The 15317-nt window shown below is 37.9% G+C and overlaps 1 protein-coding gene across 6 annotated transcripts in view; it reads left to right on the top strand.

Moving 5' to 3' along the window:
• The window catches only part of UTRN (utrophin), a gene marked incomplete at both ends in the record, with an annotated part of 495417 nt that overhangs the window by 111606 nt on the left and 368494 nt on the right, over positions 1–15317 (top strand). For 4 of the 6 annotated variants that reach the window (XM_082855592.1, XM_082855589.1, XM_082855590.1 and 1 more), the window contains 8 exons: positions 168–260; positions 2739–2911; positions 5514–5629; positions 6321–6487; positions 11493–11696; positions 12605–12786; positions 13753–13903; positions 15065–15184. In XM_082855592.1, coding sequence (XP_082711718.1) covers positions 168–260; positions 2739–2911; positions 5514–5629; positions 6321–6487; positions 11493–11696; positions 12605–12786; positions 13753–13903; positions 15065–15184 — 1206 coding nt within the window. The remainder of the gene's footprint in view (positions 1–167; positions 261–2738; positions 2912–5513; positions 5630–6320; positions 6488–11492; positions 11697–12604; positions 12787–13752; positions 13904–15064; positions 15185–15317) is intronic. The other 2 variants (XM_082855593.1, XM_082855591.1) reach the window with 1 other exon arrangement.

The raw sequence follows: 15317 nt of genomic DNA, 5'->3' as shown, positions 1-15317 counted from the left end.
ATTGATCTATTGTATAAGTAATATATTTTTGAGATTTAGGTTCACCTGATTCTCTAAAGTGAAATTTTTCTTGTCATTTACTTATATTGCTGTCCAAACGAGCTAGAACAAAAACCTGGGTTTCCATAGAAAAATTGTCTTAAAAGTTATTTTTTTCATTTTACTAGGTGGATTTAGTGAATATAGGAGGAACGGACATTGTAGATGGAAATCACAAACTGACTTTAGGATTACTTTGGAGCATCATTTTGCACTGGCAGGTGGGAAAATTTTCAATCACTTCTTAATAGGAATTGGAAATGTATCATTTGTGTGTTAGTTTCTTAGAGCTGCCACAGCGTACCACAAACTGAGTGGCTTCAACAATAGAAATTTATTTTCTAACAATTTTGGAGGCTGGAAATCTGAGATCGAGGTGTCAGCAAGGTTGGTTTCTTCTCCTTTGTTTGTAGATGGCTGCCTTCTTCCTGTGTCCTCATGTGGTCTTGTGTGTGCGTGTGTGTGTGTGTGTGTGTGTGTGTGTGTGTGTGTGTGTGTGTGTTTGTGTCCTACTCTCCTTTGCTTATTCCAAGACACCAGTCATATTGGATTAGGGCCAACCCATATGATCTCATTTTACCTAAACTACTTCTTTAAGGACCCTATTTCTAAATATATTCATATGATGAGGTGCTGGGGGTTAGCACTTCAACCTATGAATTTGGGGAGGGGACACAATTCAACTTATAATAATTTGGAGTGAAAGAGCCTGACAAACTGCTCTATTTTCCTGGCATAGAAAAAAAAGTATCTGTTTTTAAAACATTAGATTTAAAAAATATCATACTTATAAAAAAATTGTAAAAATATCCCGAAGAATTCCTGGATACCTTTCCCTCAGATTCTCCAAATGTATTTGGAGAATACAGCTGTCTGTATTTCTGTGTTTTCTCTCTCTCTCTCCCCTTCTGTTCTCTTTGACTAAATAGATCTGTGAGTATTTTGTAAAAACAAATCATTTTTCTAAAAACAAGGAGTTCTCTTACGTAACTACAACATTATTATTATGTTAATATAATATAAAATGTCTAATACATAATATTAATATTTACAATGCTAGTATTAATTATTATACATATGGTAATTATTATATCATGCACTAGCAATTAGCATGTAATTATTAAAATCAGGAAAATAATATTGAAACAATACAGTTATGTAATCTATAGCTCTTATGGAGATTTTGTCAACTGCCCCAATAATATCCTTTATAGAAAAAGAAAATACAAGATCATTTATTACATTCATTTGTCCTGTTTTTTTAGTCATCTTTTAATCTGGCATAATTTCTGAGTCTTTCTTTGTATTTCATGATATTGTCATTTTTGAAGAGTACTGAATAGTTATCTTGTAGAATGTTCTTCCATGTGGATTTGGCTAATATTTTCTCATGATTGGATTCAGGTTATTCATTTTTGGGAGGAATGTCAGAAAAATGATGTTGAGTTTTTCTTTTTTTAAAAAAATATTTATTTGGTTGCTCTGGGTCTTGGTTGCAGCAGGTGTGCTCCTTAGTTACGGCTCAAGGGCTCCTCCGTTGTGGCATGCGAACTCTTAGTGTGTCATGCAGGTGGGATTTAGTTCCCTGGCCAGGGATGGAACCCGGGCCCCCTGCATTGGGAGTGCGGAGTCTTAACCACTGTGCCACCAGGGAAGTCCCAATATTGAGTTTTTCTTAATACACCACATCAGGAAGCATATGCTGTCCATTAGTTTTTTTCTGGCAGTATTAACTCTCATCATTTGGGTGAGGTGGAATCTGCAGGTGTCCCCACTGTAATGTGACTGCCCGTTGTTATTAAAAAGTATCTTGTGGAGATATACTTTGAGACTGTATAAATATTCAGCTACTTATTAAACTTTTATCTGTTAATTTTAAGATCCATTCATAGTTCTTACCTGATCAGTTATTAATATAATGTGTGGCAAAGTGATTTTCTAATTTCATCATTTCTTCTACATTTGTTAATTGTCTTTCCACTTATGAGGAAGAGCTTTTCCTTGTCTCTTGTTTCTCTGTATCTATCTATCTATTCTATCTATCTATCTATCCACTCATTTATATATCTGTGTGGATTTTTACTTATTTTATGGATTTTTACTTATTTAGTAGGTTCTGATCTTTCACTATTGTTAATTATTTCTCAAGCCCCCTTAAGTTGGCTCTTGTGGGTTTTTTTTTGATATGTCCACATCATTCTTTGAACACTTCCTTAAAATATATGTACTGATTTAGAATAATAATATAAAATATTAGTTCTAGATTATAATTGTTATTGCCATCAGGAAATGCACTTCATTCTTGGATTTTATAGTCAGCCAAAAGTTCTTACCTTCTTCCACATTTGTGTAGAAAATAAAAATTGAGTTTTCTTCCTATTAAAAGATGTTTAAAGTATAGTTTTAAAATATTACTTTTTGTGGCTATGAAAGTAATGTTCACTGTAGCCAAGTGTAATATAAGTATTGCTAAGATATAGAAAATGCCATAATATATAAAGGTGAGGTTAAAATCACCTCTAAATTGAAATCATTACTGTTAAAATGTATTTATCCTTCCAGTGTTTAAAGGAAAGTTTTGAAATAAAATGAATACCAGTGGCCTGATCCAATGGTTCATGAATATAATATTCCTTATTCAAGGACTGGATTCCAATGACTACTTGAGGTTATTGGCAACCATGGTTTCTTTTGAACAGGTGAAAGATGTCATGAAGGATATCATGTCAGACCTGCAGCAGACCAACAGTGAGAAGATCCTGCTGAGCTGGGTGCGCCAGTCCACCAGGCCGTACAGCCAGGTCAACGTCCTCAACTTCACCACCAGCTGGACAGATGGGCTTGCCTTCAATGCCGTGCTCCACCGACATAAGTGAGATGTGACTCTTCTTGGATGTGCAGATTTGTACAGATTTGTACCTCCTCTCTGTCCCTCCCTTACTTACTACTCCCTAAAGGCCCTTACCACTATCGCCTCTCTCCCCTGTACATGCTCTAAGAAAACATAAAGAATAGAAATATCATGGAAAAAAAACTACCCATCACATCTTTGTTTCCATAGGACTTAAATGCCACAGTGCAGTGTCCATGGTTTCTTCTACATATTTGTAAGTTAAAAAATGTAAAATAATTCACATAGTTCAATGTGAACTAACTCATTCAGCACTAACCAGTAATATACACAAAGAATTGTGACAGTTTTCAGCCTCCTACTTTAGTTTTATAGGAAAACTCTATAAAACTCCCAATTAAAAATAGATCAATGATTCTTTTTATGAAACTTCTGAACAGATTCTAATTATATAATAAAATACCAAAGGACCAAAAAGAGCCACTACTCTTCTGAAGAAGAGACAGGCTGAAGTACTTCATAAACAGAAACCAAAACTAATTATGAAGCTATATTAATTGAGACTATATAGTACTATAAAGAAAACACTAATATAATAATAGGCTGAAGCATATGAAATTGCCAATATTTGACTGTTTTTGATATAAATGGCAGTTTCATATAGTTCAACCTATGGGATAAAGAGCTCAGAAATAGCTCCATCCTGATCTACAACTGAGCCGATGTTGCAGATTAATAGATGGTTGGAACAAATGGAAATGAGTGAATTGGATCCCTGCCTCACCATACCCTGAATAAACTCCAGATGCATCAAAGGTTTAAAAGTGAAAGGCAAAATTTGTTATGTGTTTTATTCTTCTTGTAAATTATTTATTGTCTCAAGTTTTATTTCCTATATGTTCTTTGCTGATATATGAAAATGCAGTTGACTTTTCTACATCTTGTATCTGGAAACTTGTTAAATTCTTACCAAAATTTGTTACTGAAAGTTTTTTTTTTTTTGATAGATGACCATGAATTATAATAGTTTTTTTCCTCCCCTTCCCTCCCCTCCCCTCCCTTTCCCTCCTCTCCTCTCCCCTTTCCCCTTCATTTATGCCTTGTCCTTCAATACAATATCAGTTTGCATTGGTGGTAGTGCGCAGAATGTTTTGTTCTTGGTAACAAAGGGAGTGGTTTTAATGTTTTACCATAAGACTGCTATCTGCTTTAGCTTTTTTTTTCATATACCTTTTATCTGGTTTAAAAAAACCCCACACACCCCATCTTCTTCTACTTCTCCTTTATCAGTTTAAGCGGGTTGCCCACTGTTTCTAGTCAGTTAAGAGACACTATCATAAAACTTGAATTTTTTTTTTTTTTTTTTTTGCGGTACGTGGGCCTCTCACTGCTGCGGCCTCTCCTGTTGTGGAGCACAGGTTCTGGATGCGCAGGCTCAGTGGCCATGGCTCACCGGCCTAGCCGCTCCGCGGCATGTGGGATCTTCCCGGACCGGGGCACGAACCCGTATCCCCTGCATCGGCAGGCGGACTCTCAACCACTGCGCCACCAGGGAAGCCCGAAAACTTGAATTTTAGCTTAAACATTTTTCCATCTGTTACTTAATTGGTTTAACAAGTGTGTGTGGCGTGCCTTCTATGTGCTGAACACAGGATGTAGAGCAGAGAACAAAACAAGCAAAATTCCCAGTCCTCCTTCTTGGAATTAATGTTCATATAGAGGGAGGCAGACAGTTTTTTAAAAATGAAAATGTTAGTTGTGTAGCATATAGAAATGGTAAATATTGCTGAAGAAAAATATGTCAGGCAAGAGGGGAGGAGGCACCTGGCATGTGGGAGGCCACTGGGTGCAGTGGTGTGAATAAGGGGAATAATAAGAGGTGGAGTCAGAGAGGGAACTGGGAGGGTGGGGACGAGGGAGACAAATCCCAGGAGTGTAGGTGGGTCCAAGATGCAAGAGCAGATAGAGCACAGAGAAAATGATCAACTTTTGAGTAAGTCAGAGCAACAATAATGTCCAGTTTGTGGGATTAAATGAAAATCAAGATAGAAATGAAATACTAAACAGTAGCTATATGGAGAGGGGTGGACGGAAATTCTCTCAGGGTCTTTTCTTTAGGAGTGTCCTGTGAAGAGATTAGAGCTGGATTTTCTATTCTGCTAAAGTTGGTCTTTAATCGGAGAATTTAGTCCATTAACATTATTGTGATAATTGATGTATTTAAGTTCATTCTTACCGCTTGTTTTGAGCTTTTCATTTTTCTTACTTTTTTCTATATCTTCTTTTGTTTCTTGTTTTATACTGGTAGGTTCTTCTTCCCTTTTTTTCCTTTCACTATTTGGGAAATATACCATTTCTAGTCTTTCAGTGGCTACTCCAGAATTTTAACAGGCATGTTTAACCAATACAAAAACCTTAGAATGTCTTACCTGCTGTTTTCATATTTATAGATTACCTTAAAATATTATATATTTGACAAAACTTTGGGATATAAAAGATAAACTTTTAAATTTATATTCACAAATAAAAAAATCTAAAACTGAAATGTATTCGATTATAACAATAACAGCTTTGTTTCCACATATTTCATCTTCACTGAATTTTATTTGCATCCTGATTTCAGACCCGATCTCTTCAGCTGGGATAGAGTTGTCAAAATGTCCCCAATTGAGAGACTTGAACATGCCTTCAGCAAGGCTCAAACTTACTTAGGAATTGAAAAGCTGTTAGATCCTGAAGGTATTGTTCAGTGTTTAATTACAACCTTGATTTTTCTTTACAGTTTTGAATACTTGAAAAGTAGTGCTTCCCCCGCCCCCCGCTTTTTTGAAAGAATTGTGAGAATTGAGGAGGTGTTTTTCCTTTTGAAATGTGGTACAAGCCATTTTATTACAGACATGATATTTCTGTGCTTAACAGTTTCTAGGATCCTTCAGGAGGAAATTTAATTACATCACTGTAGAATAGTTAATCAATACGAGCATAAGATTTAAAGTTTTAGGAAAACAGAATTATTAGATAAACAACTTAGTATTTTATTTATTTCATTAAAATGTGTTTTTGTATGAGCTTGTATATTATATGAAACTTCAGTTACAAATGTTGCAGGATTGAATTCTAGACTTATTTTCATACTATGAATGAAATCTATGATGTTATCTTAGATGATAGCTTATCTTTGAGCCTTATGGGGGAAGCTTTTAGGGAAGATTTTTAAGAAATGGGATATGGAACAAAAAAAGTAGGTAATCATCTTTACCTTTGGCTCATATATTATATGAAATAGAAATTTACTGAGCTGTGGTATTGCAAAGATAATATACTAGCATTGTTTATGGGTACTAAGACAGTTATTTTATATCCAATATTGAGCAATTCACATACTTTGGACATCTAATTTAAGCTAGTTCTTATTTTCTTCCACTTTTAGATGTTGCTGTTCAGCTTCCTGACAAGAAATCCATAATTATGTATTTAACATCTTTGTTTGAGGTGCTACCTCAGCAAGTCACTATAGATGCCATCCGTGAAGTAGAGACACTTCCAAGGAAATATAAGAAAGAATGTGAAGAAGGAGAAATTAACATACAGGTACAGGTAAATTTTTATTAATGTGTTTGACTTGCCATATTTGTTTTCTCTTAGGTACTAGATAAAAACACTTTCAGAGCATTTTTTTTTGTTGACTGAGAATGTCTTGGTTTCTCAGCATCAGAAGTTCAGTTTATCAGTTGGCATGCTGTCACACATCACATGCATGTAATGGAGAACCATAACTTTACTGATTTTACTTTTTAAGAAGGAAAATATATTATTTCATACAGCAAGGCTAGAGTTATAGAGTCTAGGATTGTGATCATGCTTCTGCATAACATGCTTAAGGACCTATGTTCTTCTATCATCTGGTCATCTTTTATCACTCTTGTCCTGTACTGAAGGTGGTTTTTCTCATGTCAGCTTAGTTCTGTTCTAAGTACTAAGTTTTTTTCTTTTTTTGCCATTAAAAAATGGATTTGTACCATTATATTCTCACAAGGGCCATCAAAATGTAAGCTTTTCCCTTTCTTTTAGGAGGAATAATTTTTTTTTTTTTTTTTTTTTTTTGTGGTACGCGGGCCTCTCACTGTTGTGGCCTCTCCCGTTGCGGAGCACAGGCTCCAGACGCGCAGGCTCAGTGGCCATGGCTCATGGGCCCAGCCACTTGGCGGCATGTGGGATCTTCCCGGACCGGGGCACGAACCCGTGTCCCCTGCATTGGTAGGCGGACTCTCAACCACTGCGCCACCAGGGAAGCCCTAGGAGGAATAATTGATAATATGTTACTTGGTGAGTTTTTCACTTAAGGGCTGACAGTGGTTTTATTCATCAGGATATAAATGAGGATCCTTTTTTTTCAGGAGATATAAATAAAGTCATGAAATTTTCTTCCTGAATAATTCTGCCTTGAATCAATCCATATTTTACCTTATTCTGTTTTAGTCTAACCAGTTCTCATAATTCATAAAATGAGAGAATCTTAACAGTGGGATGAGACCTTAAAAGGTATTTGGTCTAACATTTATCAACAAAACAATCAAAAGATACACATGGATTTCAAAGTGATAAGAAATACATTTTAGAGAGGCAGAAAGCATGGGCTTTGAAGCTTAAATTTCATCCCTGTTACTTCTTGTTTTGGGTTGGTTACTTACCCTCTCATCCTCAGTTTTATTGCAAAATCTGGGTAAAACCACCCACTTTATAAAGTTAATAAGTTTGAAGTATCTAAAATGATGTTAATAAGCACTCAGCAAGCAGCGGATATTACAATTTTTCCTTCTCATTTTGTTTAGGTATTATCATTCATTTTTATTCAACAAGATTTTTTTTCAAATGTTAGTGATAATGATAATGGTCTTGAATTGGCATAGCATTTTTTTTTTTCTTCTCCAAGGTTCAAAGGACTTATTATTTCAGGTTTTCTTTGGGTAGTAGGTACCACTTCTTTTATTTTGTCCATTTCAACAAACTATGATTTACAGAAAAAGAAAAAAACTTAGAGGAAAAGAAGGCAAGAGATGGGGCTAGATTGTGAACCAAGGGCTCTTTTTAGTAGTTTTGAGGATCAAGTGATATTGAGGAAAAGCCCTAATGTTTTACCATTGAATGTTTGCTGAGAAGCATTTGTCTCTAGTAGTGTAGTTATTATGCTGCATTAATGACGCATCCTTTTCAGGGCTCAAATAATCTTCGGAGTTTGCCTTTTGGTTTTAGAATCATTTCTTCATTGGATCGGGGTTCCTTTTGTTAGAAAGATGGAATATTCTACTTCTTATAGTGAAGGCTGTTCTCTTTTAGAAAGAAGGGAGATTTCATTTGCCTTTCATGGTGTGTAGATAAAATAATCACTTCTGTTTAGGGCTCGGGGTGACATGATAAGAATTGCAGAAGCCATTTGCTGTTTGATTAAGAGCAAGTGTATTGGGACTTGCCTGGTGGCGCAGCGGGTGGGAATCTGCCAGCCAATGCAGGGGATGCGGGTTCGAGCCCTGGTCCGGGAAGATCCCACATGCCGCAGAGCAACTAAGCCCTGTGTGCCACCACTACTGAGCCTGCACTTTGGAGCCCACAAGCCACAATTACTGAGCCCGCATGCCACAACTACTGAAGCCTGTGCGCCTGGGGCCTGTGCTCTGCACCAAGGGAGGCCACCGTAATGAGAAGCCTGCGCACCACAACTAAAGAAGGCCCGCATGCAGCAACGAAGACCCAACACAGCCAAAAATAAATAAATACATTTATTAAAAAAAGAAAAGAGCAGGTGTAATAATATTAACCTTTTCATTAATGCTTTCATTAATGTCTTAGAGGTTGAATTAAGTTAATTGGAGAGATGAAACATGGTCAAGTTGTAATCATCTACTGTTTGACATATCTTGCCATCCTCTACTTTCCTGAGAACACTAATAGCCCGACTTCCTCTCTTGCTGTTTCTACAAACATGTGCTGTAGAGCATTAGGTGGTCAGCAAATAATTCCTGAATTTCTCTTTAGTCTCTCAGTTGAAGGTCTCCTCTTGTATGTGAATGAATACCTTCTGAACACCTGCATTTAGATAATGCCTTCCACTTCCCACCTCATAGTTCCTAGTCCCTGTCTAAATGACCTTTGGCTGGTCACTAACTTTCCTAGTTCTCAGAATTCCTCATTAGAATATCGAGGTTTGATACTAAATGACCTCCAGGATTATTGTGGCTTTCCAGTTTTGGGGTTTTAGGTCCGGAACTTAACTCATTTTCCCTTCTTTGTCTTTGGCACCATCCCTCTCCTAATCGTCTGTCATTTCATCTGTGGGCTCACTGATTCATTGTTTTTAACTCCTGCATGTTGCTTACCGGGTCCATTTGGATTCTTCCTCCAGAATATCTTTGGTGTGTGTTTTCTTTCTGTTCCAGCCCTCATACTAATTAAACACCTCATCTCCTCTTGTGGTTTACAAGGCCCAGCCCACCGCCCCAACTCATCTCAGGCCACTGCACGCCAGTCGTGGTGGACTTCTTCCTCTCCTTCCCCAAGATTCTTGTACGTGTGGGTTGCTCTCTGTGAAACGCTCCTCTACCCACTGTTTGCATGGCAAGCTTCCCATCTTTCCTCAATTTCAATGGAACTTTTTCAGAGAAGACTTCCCTGATTAACCTAATTGAAACCCAACCCTACACAGACACACACACACACACACACACACACACACACACACACACACACACTCACACACTCACTCTGTTTCTTGCTGTCACAGTATTTTTGTAAACTATGTTAAGAATTTTAAATTGTATCTTAAGAGCATTGAGAAAGCAGTGAAAGATTTTAAGCAGGGAAGTCTTATGATGTGGTTACATTTTCCAAACATCATTCTGGCTGCTCTGTGAGAAGTGGGTGGTGGACGTAGCAGTCTGGGGAGCAGCGGGGAAGCAGAGACACTGGTAGCAGGCTGTTGCAGTGCTGAGGACAAACGGTTGTTGTGAAGATGGAAAGGCCTGGATGGATTTGAGATGAATTTTGAAGGTAGGAATTGCTTAAACGTACGCATTAAATGTGGGCGGTAAAAGCTAGAGACCAAGGTGGCTCCCTGATTTTTAGCTGGAGGGGTCAAGTGCATGGAGGAGGCATTTACTGAAATGGGAAGCTTGAAGAGCTTTGGGGGGAAAAACTAGGGTTTAAATACTGACAATGTCTGATATGCCTATGAGACATTGAAGTGGAGATGTTAAGGAAGTAGGACATAGGAGTTTGGAGTTTGGGGCCAGAAATATAAAGGTAAATGTTTGCAGGATGTAGATGGTTCTTTAAATCCAATGGGAATGGATGAAACCATGCAGGCAGAGTACATAGAAGAAAAAAGGGCCCTGGAGTTAATTTTGAGGAGCTTCATTACTTGCATGTTGGCAAATGCTGTTGAACTAGGAGGAAAGCCAAGATGGTGTTATTGAAGCAGGGAAAGGAGAGCTTCAGGAGGGTGGGGACTGGTCAGAGGTAGGGAATGCCACTGAAAGCTTAGGGAACATAAGGTGACCGGACCTCCGGGTTTGCTTGGAACAGTTCTGGTTTATGTGTGTTGTTCTAGTACTGTTGATTATCAAAAATGTTGGTTTTTTGTTAATTACATGGCCATCCTAAAGATGATGCTAGAAAAGTGGATTTATCAATGAGAAGGTTATTGGTAACACTGGCAAAAGCTTTTCCAGGTGTGTGGTGGGGACCAGTGCCTAATCAGCATGAAAGGGAGTGTTAACAAATGTAGCTGTTAAACACATGAGCATTTCTTATATTGTTCTCTATACGTTTGTGTATGTTTGAGATAGTACATAAAAACTGTGGATGAGAGGTGATAAAGTAGAGACAGGCTGTAGGCAAATTTTAGAGAATTTTTGCTCTGGAAGGGAACAAATGAATGAGAGAGGTGGTAGGTTTGGATATATGACTCTAAAGTATATAAGAAAATACTCCATTGCCTAGAAGGAGCTTGGAATAACTTATTCCGCGGGCTCTTCGAAAAAAGACCAGCTAGTAACCTAGAGGGCAGCTGCCTCAAAAAAATATCACCAGTACGACAACCTGTATGTGTGTCTGTCTTTCAGTGTCTAAAATGCAATTCAGTAAAAGCAATTTAACTAGGGTCAAAGCAGGATTCTAATCTCTGTCTCTTTAAATGACATCCATCCTTCAAGGCCCAGCAGGTTCCAGATCCTCTATGAAACTTTCCTATTTTAGCCCTCGGCGAATTCAAATAGCATTCCTTGTTGCACCCGTGGAATTTATAACTTTGTTAATAGCCTTTTTATTTTTGTTCAGAAGTGATTCATGTGGGTTATTTGTCTCTTCCCAGCTATATTAGAATGTCCCCGAGTACAGAATCCATGAGTGATGCAGCTTTTGTACTCTTTGCCATCCTAGCATTTAAAAATGCATTCTGTGTCACGGCGTTGCTCACCCAGCTCCTGAGAAGCAGGTGGATGCCTAAGACACAGTGGTGCCTACCTTGGTTTCTCCATCCAGTGTGTCTTTGTTGAACACCTTCTGGTCTTCACAGCGTTTGTGAGTTTTCTTGGCTTTGTTTTTATAGAGCTCAGCGCCAGAGGAGGAGCAAGAAGGTCCCCGAGCTGAAACCCCCAGCACTGTCACCGAGGTTGACATGGATCTGGACAGCTATCAGATAGCACTGGAGGAAGTGCTGACCTGGTTGCTTTCTGCCGAGGACACTTTCCAGGAGCAGGATGACATTTCCGATGATGTTGAAGAAGTCAAAGACCAGTTTGCAACCCACGAAGTAAATAATCTCTAGCTGATGAGCAGGATGTATGTGCCATGGTGCCTGTGCCTCAATCAGGGGCTGAACCCTGATGCTTGTTGTTTACTGAATTCTGCTCCACAGAAAGGTCATGGCATATTTTAAGACTTGTGATATTTAAATAGGGCTTTGTTACAGAATTGGTGTGGGTGATTTAACTGTGCACTGGAATTAGATTCCGGATTTTAATCTTACCGTAATTTGTAGATTCTGTGAAGCCACTGACGAAAAAATCAGTGCCTAGTACAGCTCGTTTCTGAAGTGTATTGTTATAGTCAAAACACAAAATGGCTAATTAATACACCACATCTTTAGATTTGAATGTTCCCCAGGAAGTGATTATTTTTATTTATTGTATGATTAAGAAAACTCATATCCACTATTCCTGTGTAATTTTATATATTGAAAATTTCCTACTATTTCAGGGATATATTGCAGTGTAGTGATTGGATTATGTGAAGAATTCTTTTGATTAAGTAGTTTCTTGGTGTTGATATATTAGTTGGCAGGTCTGATTTGCTGTTTTGGTTTCAAAGTAACAGAAATGGTCATTTTCTTTAAGCAGTTTCTCTTGGGTGAGCATGGTGGTTTATTTAGTATATCTTCTCATAATTCCATGTTCACGACCTAACAGCAGCATAATCAGCATTTACTTAAAAATAGCTGGTGTCATCACGTGTAACATTGTCCTCTTTGATCTATTCTTTTTGCTTCAGGCAGCTGCTTATTCCCTATCTTCAGAGCTGAAAAAATTGGATCAAAGTCTTTTTGTTTGCACTCTACATGGTTACTTTTTCTCACGGCATTAACATTTAGACATTAACAATTTATAAAGATTTTTCTTCTTCACTGAGCAGCTCCCAAATCATAATGATGTACCTTGTCAGGCTTTTATGATGGAGCTGACGGCGCACCAGAGCAGCGTGGGCAATGTCCTGCAGGCAGGACACCAGCTGATAACACAAGGAACTCTGTCAGATGAAGAGGAGTTTGAGATTCAGGAACAAATGACCCTGCTGAATGCCAGATGGGAGGCACTAAGGGTGGCAAGTATGGACAGACAGTCCCGGTGAGTGGAAGCTCAGGAAGAAACCCTATTCCATAGACTGCGTTGCCCAGTTTAGCACAAGGAAAAGTCTGCATGTCTGTGAGAACAAGATAACCAGAGAACTTGCCTTGTAAAATTTTGACTCTTTTCTTCATGTAGTGTTGCTGGAATTTTGTATGATCTTTATGTCCCCTTTGATATGTTAACCAAATGAAAAGGTAAAAGATGCAATACAGAAATTAGCAAAGACATTTAATATGGACTTTGCAGTATTAAAATTGGCTAACCATTAATTCTGATATGAAGACAGGACTATGTTATATTTATCCCCAGTTCTATTTTGTAACTTTTTTTTAAACATCTTTATTGGAGTATAATTGCTTTACAATGGTGTGTTAGTTTCTGCTTTATAACAAAGTGAATCAGTTATACATATACATATATCCCCATATCTCTTCCCTCTTGGGTCTCCCTCCCACCCTCCCTATCCCACCCCTCTAGGTGGTCACAAAGCACTGAGCTGATCTCCCTGTGCTATGTGGCTGCTTCCCACTAGCTCGCTATTTTACATTTGGTAGTGTATATATGTCCATGCCACTCTCTCACTTCGTGCCATGCAACATTTTTTTAAATATGTTTTTTCACCATGGTTCGTTTTGTTGCGTGTATTGTGTGTTAAGGAGCGAACTGCATTCCATGGCAATTTCCACCTATTTAATAGGCAGGAATTCCTGATTGAAGAAACAATGATTCTGATACAAATAGAGGGTGCTGTTACTTGCATTCTTTGACTGCATTTAATTGACTCCATTTAGGAAGAAAATAATTTTTTTTTTTTTGCTGGTTTCTGTATTTAAAGAGCAAATGCTACTTTTAACGGTTAGACAAGAATGCGTTCCCTGCCCCATTTCTTGGCTGCCTGGAGTGTGTGTTTGCTGTTGCAAAGGGCAGAAGGAGTGGGAATAATGCTGTGTTCCCCTTGGACAGGCTGCACGATGTGCTCATGGAACTGCAGAGGAAGCAACTACAGCAGCTCTCCGCCTGGTTAACACTCACAGAAGAACGCATTCAGAAAATGGAAACTTGCCCCCTAGATGATGACTTAACATCCCTACAAAAGCTGCTAGAAGATCATAAAGTAAATCTGGCTCATATTTCTTTTATACCTTATCAAATATGAAAAAGCAGCACTTAGCATTCTCAGGAGCCGATGGCTTCTATCATTAGTGCGGAGATGGGACACTTCTTCAGTGTGCTCTTTTATTCAGCAGCCTGTAGGGTAGAGTGCATGGGGATGTGACTTTTCTGAGCCAGGGATGAAAGCACAGGTAAAATTTTATGTGGGTATGTGTAGTTTTCTTATGAAAGTACATAGTGTTCATAAGATTCTCAGGGTTTGTTTTTTTTTTTTTGGACCTATGAGTGGTTAAGAACCCTAGGGTGTTGCATGAATGCAGTGTGTGGGGAAATAAGGAAACCCTCAGATGGATCTGTACCTAATCCTTTCAGGAAAGCTATTGCTTCTTCTCCTAGGTGAAGATTCAAAATTTGGTGGGAGATTTAATTTGGTTACAAATTTAAGAGATAACTTTTCATAGTCAAGGAAAGGTAGAGTAAAATAGGCTCTCTGTGAACTGAAGAATTTTATTTTTCAATGAAATATCTAGATAACTGATAAATAAAGCTTTAGGGATACATTAAACACAAAAACTCAAGGCATCTGACGACACTATTGGTAGTGTTTGAATAAATTACCTATATACATATGTGTTGTGACCTGCAATGCTCTTCCCATGGAAGAAGTGGGAAGAGAAATTGTCTGTATACCCCTAATTGCCTTCCTGGGTAACAGAACAGCTTCTGACTATCAAATAGCATTCGACTTATCTGTCACTTTATACCATGTTGCACTAGATAAAATGATATCTGACTATGTGTATTCAAGTTTGGGACTTTATTGACTTAATGATTCTATATTCTTAATTCCTACTATAGGCGCTTAACTTGTTTATGGGACACCTTTTTTCTTTTGGCCAAAACTTGGAATAAAAATAATAAAAGTGATGACATCCCATTTGCAATCTGTTATGACATTGCATTTTCAAACTGCTTTGGTTCATAATGAAATGTAAAGATGTATAATGGGTTTGTTTCATTAGTAGAACACTTAGGCTAATGATTGGAGATTTAAACACAATGCCTCATTAAATGTCCTTAATTACTATTGACAACTGAGTGGATTTTAAATAGGTAAATGGGAAAGAGTAGACCTAATGGTTTATCTTAATTTTTTCTCTAGAGTTTGCAAAATGATCTTGAGGCTGAACAGGTGAAGGTAAATTCCCTAACTCACATGGTGGTGATTGTTGATGAAAACAGTGGCGAGAGTGCTACAGCTATTCTGGAAGATCAATTACAGGTAAGACCCTGTAAAGTAGGATCGTCCCAAGGGACCTGTGGTCTGAGCCCCAATTGCACATTGCCCCTATTCTTCCTGTTCAGTCTCACTGTTTATTTAGAATCGTAGAACAATCTTCTTTAGGTTGTACTTC

This window comes from Leucopleurus acutus, assembly GCF_964270905.1.
Source record: "Leucopleurus acutus genome assembly, chromosome: 15".
NCBI lineage: Eukaryota > Metazoa > Chordata > Mammalia > Artiodactyla > Delphinidae > Leucopleurus > Leucopleurus acutus.
The sequence above is the reverse complement of the archived record's forward strand: the minus strand, read 5'-3'. Positions and strand labels throughout refer to the sequence as shown.